Source organism: Microtus ochrogaster, chromosome 18 (assembly GCF_000317375.1).
Source record: "Microtus ochrogaster isolate Prairie Vole_2 chromosome 18, MicOch1.0, whole genome shotgun sequence".
Classification (NCBI taxonomy): Eukaryota; Metazoa; Chordata; class Mammalia; order Rodentia; family Cricetidae; genus Microtus; species Microtus ochrogaster.
Genome location: NC_022020.1, coordinates 25,451,987 through 25,462,770, shown reverse-complemented (window position 1 = coordinate 25,462,770; position 10,784 = coordinate 25,451,987). Strand labels below are relative to the sequence as shown.

Here is a 10,784-nt window from a genome sequence, read left to right as displayed (position 1 = left end):
AGAGTCACATTGCTGCCCAGGGAAGGCACACCAGCATCCCGCGCGCTCACCTGGAACTGCAGCAGCTCCAGCTCCTCATGGTCCAGAGGCTGCAGCGCAAACACCTTGCCGCTCTCCGCGTGCACAGACACGAAGCTCGACAGCGAGCGCTCGCCCACCCGCCTCTCCACCAGCGAATAGGACACCAGTGCGTTTTCCTGCGCATCTGCGTCCATGGCCGACACCGTGAAGATGTGCGCACCAGGCGGGTTGTTCTCCTTCACGAACACCGTGTATTCGGGCTGCGCAAACGTGGGCACGTTGTCGTTCACATCAGCCACCTCCACGGACACGCTGGCTGTGGCCCACAGCGAGGGCGAGCCCCCATCCCGGGCTGTCACCACCACCTTATAGTCAGGTGTGGTCTCTCTGTCCAGGGCGCTGTCCAGCACGAGCGAATAGTAATTCTTGAAGGTGGACACCAACTTGAAGGGGACTTGAGGGGTCAGGGAGCAGGTCACCTGCCCGTTGATTCCTGAGTCACGGTCTGTCACTGAGATGAGGGCGATAACAGCGCCCAGTGAAGCGTTTTCTTGGACTGGTAGTGAGAGAGACGTTATTGAGACTTCTGGGGTATTGTCATTGATATCCAAGAGTTTTACTGAAATTTTACAATGTCCTGACATTGGTGGGGTTCCCTTGTCAGATGCAATGACCTGAATTTCATAGGATGTCCTTTCTTCGTAGTCTAATTCCTCCTTCGTTCTGATTTCTCCGGAGGTGGGGTCTATTTGGAACTTGGTCCGTGTAGTAGAAGACACATCACTACTCAGTGAATACACAATCTCACTGTTTGGTCCTTCATCTGCATCAGACGCATTTAATTTCACCACCAAGGTTCCGTTTGCGGTGTTCTCTAACAACTGAACTTTGTAAACGGATTTGGGGAAAGTAGGTTCGTTGTCATTCACATCTAACACTTTAATGAGTATCTGAACAGAACCTGTGAGTTCAGGCTTGCCTCCATCCGTAGCTACCAGTAACAATTTCACCTCAGCATTTTCCTCTCTGTCCAGAGATTTCCCCAGCACAAGAAACAGCGATTGGCTGAGTTCATCATTTGTTTGTACATCCAGAAAGAAAAACTCGCTGGGACTGAGCTTATAGGACAGAAGAGCGTTTACTCCTATATCTGCGTCCGAAGCTCCCTCTAAAGGAAACCGCGAGTCTAGCAGTCTCGATTCATGAAATTGGATAGTTTTTTCTGTCGTTGGAAATAGCGGCGGGTTGTCGTTAATATCCCTTACCTCCACCTCCACGTGGAAAACCTGCAGCGGCCGGTCCACGATCACCTCCAGGTGGATGCTACACTCCGCGCTCCGCCCGCACAGCGCCTCCCGGTCGATCCGAGAATTCACAAACAAAATGCCATTCTGTAGATTTACCTCCAGAAGGTCCCCGCGGTCCTTGGATGCCACCCTGAACAGGCGGGGCACCAGCTCCGCCAGCTCTAGCCCCAGGTCCTGAGCGATGCGGCCCACGAAGGTTCCGTGTTTGGCTTCCTCGGAGATGGAGTAGTGGAGCTGGCCGCTCCCTGCCTCCCAGGCTGAGAGGAGCAGAAGCCAGAGCAGCAGACACTGCCTGACGTCTGGGCCCCCTCTCAAAGAAGGCATCACCTCTAGTCCTCCGTGGGTTGGTCAAATTAAATGATCATGTTTAAAAGAAATGAAATAGTCTAACACCTGCTAAATCCTGCTGCTTCTCCTGTCGTTTTATCTGGAGTAACAAAGAGACTCTGGGTATTTGCCTTCTTAGAGAAGAACATTCTCTGGTGGACAGCGACATCCTGTGGCTAATCTGATTCGAACTTTACCGTATTAACTGTAAATGGGAAGTTTACCGTATTAACTTCAAAAGTAAACTTCAGTAGTGCTAAGTGTATTCAGTGTTGAAAACTTTCTTCTCGTAAAGCTGAAAAAATATATCTATTAGACATCAATTCCAGTTACCCCATCTTTGCCCATGGTAAATACCATTCTACTTCCGTTTTCTATAAGTTTCACCACTTATAAATCATACAGGATTTGTAAGGGTTTGTTGCTGTGGGGTTGAGTTCTTTGTTTTGCTGTGTTTGAGACTTGCTTTTCCAACTAACCATAATGTTGAGAAGGCTCATCGATGGTGTAGCATGTTACAGGATCTCTTTTCTATTGCTGAATGTTTACATTGTGTAAACCCGCTGCTTTTCGTGAGTCCCTTCAACCATCCATGGGCATTTGGATTCCTCTGGCTCTTGGTTCTTGTAAATAGAGCTGATACCAATGCAAACGCACAAATATCTTTTGGATATCTTGTTTTCAGTTCTTTTGTAAATTTTTTTAGCACTTCTTCAGAGCAAGCACACCGGAATCAAAGAGTACTTTCATTCAATGAAAATATGCTTGAATACACTCCTGATATTTATAATCTTGAGTTTTGAATTGTTTGCGGGTTACATTAGCTTGTCATATGAGAAATTTATTTTAGGATTATTCTCTTTTCCTTTATATTTGAATCTTCATGCAAGAAAGAATAAACTGATTTCGTTTCAGTGTTAGTTACATGAAAGTATCTTTTATTTATTAATTTTTAGCTAGTTCCTTCACATGCAAAAACATTAAACTTAAATAAAGTGGTATTGGGGTTTTTGAAATGAATGAAGGAATGCGTCAGTTATTAAAGTTCACATCAAGTTACATACTTGCTACTTCATATATGTCAAAAAACTGCTCTTATTTTTCTTAGAAGAAAAAAAATGAACTGCAAAATTTTGTGTCCATTTAAAACAGCATTGACAGATAGATTTTCCTGGATCTAGAAGCTTTAATAACTTTTCTCTGAGCTGGGTGTGGTGGTGCACACCTCTAATCTCAGCATTTGGGAGGCAAAGACAGGTAGATCTTTGAGTTTGTGGCCATTCTGGGCTACAAAGAGAGTTTCAGGACAGACAAGACTAAATAGAAAAATACTATCTTGAAATAAAATAATAATAATAATAATAATAATAACTTTTTCTTGATTCCAATGTCTTAAAGTTATTCCACTTATTTACTCTTGCAGTAAAATAAATGCAACTGGAGATAACTAAAGAAAAAATATATTCAGAGAGAAAAATATCCCATGTGTTCTTTTAATCATGGTTTCTAGATTTTATATAGCTAGTTAGATAAAATCAGATATAAATACACATATATGTAATATATAACATATATGCATATATATGATGAAAGTAGAGACAAGCCGTGTAGAGGAACAAAGGGCCTAGTGGAATGAACATTTTATTAAACGGCTGTGAAAGAAGGAAAAAAACTATTGAAATATTCTGAGGAGACAAGAACATCAACAATCAACGGAAATTCCTTTCACATTTATGTTAAATATTAATTCACAACACTACTCCATATTTCGGTCTTCCTTTCATTCTATAATAGAATCCCATAAACTACAACCACTTTTCAAACTTTGTAATCCTAAACCCATGTCTTTTTATAATAGTGACTAATATTTTAGATTCATCCCCACGTTAATAGAATTAGTTATTCTAGAAAAATTTTACACTTTATAAGAACCATCATGGCACAGAAAGAATAGTTGCTCTGATCTTTTATCTACAATGTAACTATCTTAAACTTTGTGATCACAATGTAGTCATATGAAGGCCTATCCAAACACATTAAGGTCGTTCGTTTGGGGTTTATTATTATTATTATTATTATTATTATTATTATTATTATTATTATTATTTATTATTGGGTTTTGTTCCTTCATTTCGCCTACAGCTCAGACTAGCCTCAAACTTGGTCTGTAGCAGAGGATGGTCTTTAAATTCAGATCCTTGATGGGCGGTGGTGGTGAACGTCTTTAATTCCAGCACTTGGGAGGCAGAGGCAGGCAGATCTCTATGAGTTCGAGGCCAGCCTGGTCTACAAGAGCTAGTTCCAGGACAGGGTCCAAAGCTACCCTGTCTCAAAAAAAAAGCCAAAAAAATTTAGATCCTCATGCCCCCATCACCCAAGGACATGTATGTGCCACCAGACTGGGCTCTTCCAAACAAATTTGAATTTTGAAATTTGAACAAATTTGGTATTATCAAAAAATGATGGGTTCTATTTATAATTTTATGATTAATATTTAAGCAAAGCACTCTGAGATAACTACATTTTCCATCAATACTAATTCCTTTATTCAATTTTATTTTATGTATGTAGGTGTCTTGCCTGTATGTGTGTCTGTGCATCACAGACATGCCTGGCACCCACAATCTAGAAGAGGACATCAGATCTTTTGGCACGAGAGTTACAAATGATTTTGAACCCCCATGTAGGCACTGGAATTCAAACCTGGGTCTTCTGGAAGAGCATCAAGATCTCTTAACCACTCATCCATCTCTCCAGCCCACAAATCTATATAAACTTTCTAATATAGTGAGTTGTGACATTGTAGCCCCAAATGCCAACCAATTCAAGTTTTTCTGACTTAAATAAAAGACAATATTGTTTATCTTCTACTTATAATTTTTTTTAGTTTAGCTTCAAAAAATTATCTCTATCCCTCCCAATTTTTTTCCATTTTTTTTTTGAGACAGGATTTTTCTGTGTAGCCCTGGATGGTCTGGAGCTTGCACTGGAGACCAGGAGACCAGGGCGGCGTCCAACTCAGAGATCCACCACTTCTGCCTCCTGAGTGCTGGGATTAAAGGTGTGTACCACCACGCCTGGGTGTTTTATCATTTGTTTGTTTGTTTGTTCGTTCGTTCGTTCTTTGAGACAGGGTTTCTTTGTATAGCTATGGCCATCCTGGAACTCACTCTGTAGACCAGTCTGGCCTCCAACTCAGAGAACCACCTGCCTCTAGAGTGCTGGGATTAATGGTGTGTGCCACCACCACCTGGCTGTTTTACCATTTTAATTTCCATTTTCAGAATATTTTCCGTGGATTTCCTTTAGTTTTAGGCTTGAGTTGCTGTCACGAGAATCCCAGGTTTTTAAGAATGATTTGCGTAAAAAAGAAATGGTCCCGTTTGTACTGCTTTCTTTCTAGAAAATTGGTTAAACATGATCAGCATCACATTTTTTATTTTTTTAGGTCACACATAGGATGATGTTTTCTTTCATGGGTGTGATGGTTTGACAGTGAAAACAAAAAGGGTTCATTACATCAAATTCAACACGTTTTATAACTCAATTGTTATTGTAAACAGTCTACTTGAATATACACTCCGTGTTGCTGTGTGTTTTGGGTTCTATTGCAGGGTTCTTCATATGACATGTTCTTGAGTGAATTATGCTAAATACTGAATGTCTCTCTCCAGCCAATATTCACATAGTTAATGAACAGAGCTATGGAGACATACTAATGTATGTATTCTCTCCAATTGTGTAATCCTTCAGGTTTATCTCACATTTAGAGAAAATTGAAAGATTTTTTTTAGCATTATTATTCGAAAAATTATTTTGTGGTTATTCTTGCCCAAAGACTTGGTATAATAATATTAATATTTAGAAAGTTGCAGGCACATGCTTTGGCCTGTGTCTTACAATGCTCTAAACAATACTCTGTCAACTTATCACCCCAATCTCAGAAAGCTTCGCTATCATATTTGTAGAATGTTTTACAAGTGTTTTTTGAAGTTTCAATATAATTGTATTGTTCCTCTTCCCTTTCCTCCCTCCAAACCCTTTTATGTATTCTCCCTTGCCCCTTGCTCTTTAAATTTATGGGTTCTTTTTCTTTGTTTATATACACAAATATATATATATATATATGTATATATATACATATATATATATATTACAGATTGAGCATGTAGTATTTAGGTATACCTGATATATAGCAGGTATATTATACAGGAGTGTGTGTGTATCAGGTATATTATATAGGTATACATACATACATGCACAGGCATATATATCAGGTGTACCTAATAACTACATGCTCGGTGTGTATAATGTTACTTGTGTATATGTTTTTAGGGCTGAGCATTTGGTATTGGATAATGAGTTGATGTGCTCTTCCCTGGGGAAGATTACATCTTCTGCTCTCAATATTCCTTAGTTGCCCATAGTTCTTGTCTAGGGTTGAGACCTGTTGGGCTTTCTTCCTTCCAGGTTAGCACATCTATTGGTGCTGTCCTTTTACAAGGGGAGCTTTAAGGGTCTTTTCTGTGTGTTCGTTTGAATGTTTAGCCAACAAGGTGCATTCACTTAATACTTGTGTAACTTCAGAAGAAATAAAACATTGTACCAGAGGCTGTGGAGATGGCCCAGTGGGTGAAGTGCTTGCTGTGCAAGCCTGAGAGCCTGAGTTCAGATCCCCAGCATTCACATGCCCAGCCAGTCTAGACAAAACAATGAACTACCTGAACCAAAAAAAAAAGGGTACAGAGGAACTGAGGAAGATACCTAACATTAGTTACTGCCCTCCACATCTGCGTGCACAGGAGAGCACACACACACAGACACATGTACCCCCTCACACACAAAGATTTAACAAACTGTTGACTAAATGGTTAGAAGAGTCACAGAGACCTGTATTGAAAGTGTGTCAGCTGGTTGTTAAACTTCTGTAATATACTGTATATAATAATATGTTACTCATTATTGATCAACATAATGATTATGAATCAAATTTGAAGAGGTCTTTATTCCTCTTTTGCACAACGTGTGTAAAGAATTTTCTTTTCTTTTTTATTTCTATATTCATTTCTAGAAAAGCAAGCATCAGGGATTTTTGTGTAGAACCATTTTGTTTGGAAAAAGTTACTCGATCTTTCTCTTGCTTTTGTACTCTGAATTTAAATAGAATTTAACATTGAATGTCTGCAAAATTCTCCCATTGAAAGCAACTTTAAATATTTAATAAAGTGCAATAGACCGTAATAGATAATTATATCATTTTTGAAAAAAAATAGTAATTATCCTGAATTTAATTTTTCTTGGCCTCATCTATAAAGGGAAAAAGGTTCACCTAATAAAATAAATATCAGAAGGATTAAAGGAAAAGAAAATAGAGTTTGGGGACCCTGGAAGTAAGTGTGAGGTGGTCGCTAAGTGTCTCTTGACTGGATCATGTAAGACACAAGTTCATGTAATAATTAGTCTTTTAAACCAGGGAACAGCACCAGGAACTAGTTGGATATTTTAATTTGAAAATTAAAGTACTAACAACATATTACAGTTTATATATTATGTATATATATTTTTTGAGTCACAGTGCTTCAAGTTATCTTTTATTTGCCCCCTTTGAAATTTAGCAATGTAGCGAGAAAGCAGATGGTTTCTGTAACTTTTCCTACAATTATTTCTGCAAAGCAAGACATGTCACAAGAATTGAGAGCCCACGTTAAAGGTGACCAGCACTGTGTTTGCCTAGCATTCATGAGGCCCTCAGCTCTATCCCTACCATCAATAGTACCAAAATTAACACTAATAATGCTGAAATGTTTTTAAAGCTTTCTACCATATAAATAAAAGAATACAAAAATTTGCATCTATGTTGCTTTCTAGCTTCATTCATTATGCAACTGCAAATAGAGTGTTTGCAAAGGTATGGTTTGTTAAAAGTCATTAAACACCCTGAATACATTTTAAATATCATTGAAATGATTTAAAAAGTGACGTTAAATCTAAACAGAATTTGAAGTCATAGCTCAAATTTGGACTTACATTTCCAGAAAGATCCGAATTTCCTTCTGGCTGTTCACTTCTTTCCGATATGTTCAAACCTGGAGAGAGGCCAGGGCTGAAGGCCATGAGGTCGGTCTTGGGCGGACCTTCTCCAGAGCACACCCTCTGCCTCCTCTGCTGTGAGTATGACCAGCTGCCCACCGCGCTGGAGCACACCAGCACGGGCTTCCCGGGAGCACAGGCTCCATCAGTGGGCGTCGCCGAGCAGCGCAGCGCGGTGTACAGCAGCAGCGTGAGCACCAACAGGCTGGACACCGCGCAGATGGCGATGATCAGGTACACGTTGACATCCATCAGCGATGCCTGAGAGCCCACTGCACCGGTTAATACAGGCAAGGAGGCTTTCTGAATCTGTCCGCTTTCCACCAGGGATACCAACACGGTAGCAGTGGCAGTCAGCGCCGGCTCGCCATGGTCTTTCACCAGCACCAACAGACGCTGTCGTGGAGCATCAGCCTCATCTAGGGCACGTGTAATGCTGACCTCACCCGTGTACAGTCCCACACGAAACGGGCTGCGTGCGCCACCTGTTGAAGGTTGCAGTTCATAAGACAGCCAAGCATTGTAGCCAGAGTCTGCGTCTACTGCGCGCACCTTTGTCACCACATGTCCTGCACCCACTGTCCGTGACACCAGTTCGCTCACTGCGCTGCCCCCCTGAGGTCCCAGCAACGAGGGCGCGTTGTCGTTCTCATCCAGCACAAACACCTGCAGAGTCACATTGCTGCCCAGGGAAGGCACACCAGCATCCCGAGCGCTCACCTGGAACTGTAGCAGCTCCAGCTCCTCATGGTCCAGAGGCTGCAGAGCAAACACCTTGCCGCTCTCCGCGTGCACAGACACGAAGCTCGACAGCGAGCGCTCGCCCACCCGCCTCTCCACCAGCGAGTAGGACACCAGCGCGTTCTCCTGCGCATCCGCGTCCATGGCCAACACCGTGAAGATGTGCGCACCAGGCGGGTTGTTCTCCTTCACGAACACCGTGTATTCCGGCTGCGCAAACGTGGGTGCATTGTCGTTCACGTCAGCCACCTCCACGGACACGCTGGCTGTGGCCCACAGAGAGGGCGAGCCCCCATCCCGGGCTGTCACCACTACCTTGTAGTCAGCAGTGGTCTCTCTGTCCAGGGCTCTGTCCAGCACGAGCGAATAGTAGTTCTTGAAAGTGGACATCAACTTGAAGGGGACATGAGGAGCCAGCGAGCAGGTCACCTGCCCGTTGACACCTGAGTCAAGGTCGGACACCTTGATGAGGGCGATGACAGTGCTAAGTGGAGCATCCTCTTTGATGGGCAAAGATAAGGAAGTGACCTCCAACTCTGGAGTGTTATCATTTATATCCAGCACTTTCACCAAAACCTTGCAGTGATTTGACATCGGAGGAGTCCCTTTATCAACTGCTTTTACTTGAATTTCATAAGATTTTATTTTTTCATAATCCAGGTCACCAATCACTCTAATTTCTCCAGAAATAGAATCTACTTTGAACTTTTCTTGAATGTCAGGAGAAACATCATTGCCAAAGGAAAACACAACTTCACCGTTTACGCCTTCATCAGCGTCAGAGGCATTTAATGTGGTCACTAAAGTTCCATTCACTGTAGATTCTACTAACTGGGCTCTGTAGACGGCCTGGTCAAACAGTGGGGCATTGTCATTAACGTCCAGCACAGTAATCTGCAGCTGAACTGTCCCCTCCAGTTCTGGCTTGCCCCCATCCGTGGCTGTCAGTAATAACCGAAGTTCTGGTGTTTCTTCTCTATCCAAAGATTTTCTCAGCTCAAGAGAAAGGGATTTACTGAGTTCATCAGTCGTCTCTACCTTCAAAGAAAAGTAGTCAGTGTGGCTCAGTGTGTAAATTAGAAGAGAATTAGAGCCAATATCTGCATCCGCAGCGCCCTCTAGTGGAAATCGCGAGCCTGGCTGTCTATTTTCAGGAATAAATATCCTTTGTTCTGAGCCTTTAAAAACCGGTGGGTTATCATTAATGTCCTTAACCTTCACATCCACGTGGAAGACCTGCAGCGGCCGGTCCACAATCACCTCCAGGTGGATGCTACACTCTGCGCTCCGCCCGCACAGCGCCTCCCGGTCGATCCGAGAATTCACAAACAAAATGCCATTCTGCAGATTTACCTCCAGAAGGTCCCCGCGGTCCTTGGACGCCACCCTGAACAGGCGGGGCACCAGCTCCGCCAGCTCTAGCCCCAGGTCCTGAGCGATGCGGCCCACGAAGGTTCCGTGTTTGGCCTCCTCGGAGATGGAGTAGTGGAGCTGGCCGCTCCCTGCCTCCCAGGCTGCGAGGAGCAGAAGCCAGAGCAACAGCAAGCGCAGGGCTCTCGGGCCTCGGAGCCTGGAAAAGAGCATCGCAAAAGCACTGTACCTTTCGTACAACTGTCACTCCAAGATCATACTTTCTAACTTCATGGTTTCAGTCATTTGTCTCCTCACCATTTTTGTCTTTTCTCTACTGATGACGAAATGAAGCTTCCTCCCTTCGGTTTTATCAAGCCCTCATTTCCAGCTTCAAGACTTTATGGTGTACAGCGACACCATGTGGCCAATGTGGATTTGACACACATTCATTTGTCTTTCAAAGTAGCTTCTGTATTTATTAGCAAAGTACTCAATACAATGGTTTATAGATTTCGTAGTTTGAAGATCCAAGGCAGTTTGAATGTCATTTGCGAGTATGTAATCCAATGTTTTCATTGAACTATAATCGTAAAGACAGTGCAATTGGGTTTGAGAAAATTAAAGATATGCTTTAATCATCTCTTTATCATTGTATTTTAAATGATTTAGGAAGTGGGGCATGATAGTGCATTCCTTTAATCCCAGCACTCAGCGTGAAGACAGAGGCAGGTAGATCTCCAGGGTCTACACAGTGAGTTCCAGGTCAGACAAAGCTAAATAGAGAAAACCTGTCTGACAGAGAGAGAGAGAGAGAGAGAGAGAGAGAGAGAGAGAGACTTATTGGCTCATGAATTTCAATTACTAGATATTCATAGTTGTAACTGAAGTTTTAAGTTAAATTCATTTTGACCACTAAAGTCTACTTTATCCGAAGACAGTTTGGTG

General features: G+C 42.4%; 2 protein-coding genes across 2 annotated transcripts in view; both read right to left on the bottom strand.

Annotated features, from left to right (window-relative positions):
* The window catches only part of LOC101981381 (protocadherin alpha-2), a 3,341-nt gene extending 878 nt beyond the window's left edge, over positions 1–2,463 (bottom strand). Inside the window, exon 1 of the mRNA XM_026783571.1 lies at positions 9–2,463. Coding sequence (XP_026639372.1) covers positions 9–1,652 — 1,644 coding nt within the window. The 5' untranslated portion in view covers positions 1,653–2,463. The remainder of the gene's footprint in view (positions 1–8) is intronic.
* A 5,147-nt stretch (positions 2,464–7,610) lies between these two features.
* Positions 7,611–10,332, bottom strand: LOC106143979 (protocadherin alpha-1-like). Its single transcript, XM_013349406.2, has one exon. The coding sequence runs from the start codon at positions 10,068–10,070 to the stop codon at positions 7,611–7,613; it is 2,460 nt and encodes an 819-aa protein (XP_013204860.1). The 5' UTR covers positions 10,071–10,332.
* Positions 10,333–10,784: the final 452 nt, after the last annotated feature.

Bases quoted from the DNA above. Each gene is read 5' to 3' on its own strand.
- LOC106143979 (XM_013349406.2), bottom strand. From the start codon at position 10,070: ATGCTCTTTTCCAGGCTCCGAGGCCCGAGAGCCCTGCGCTTGCTGTTG.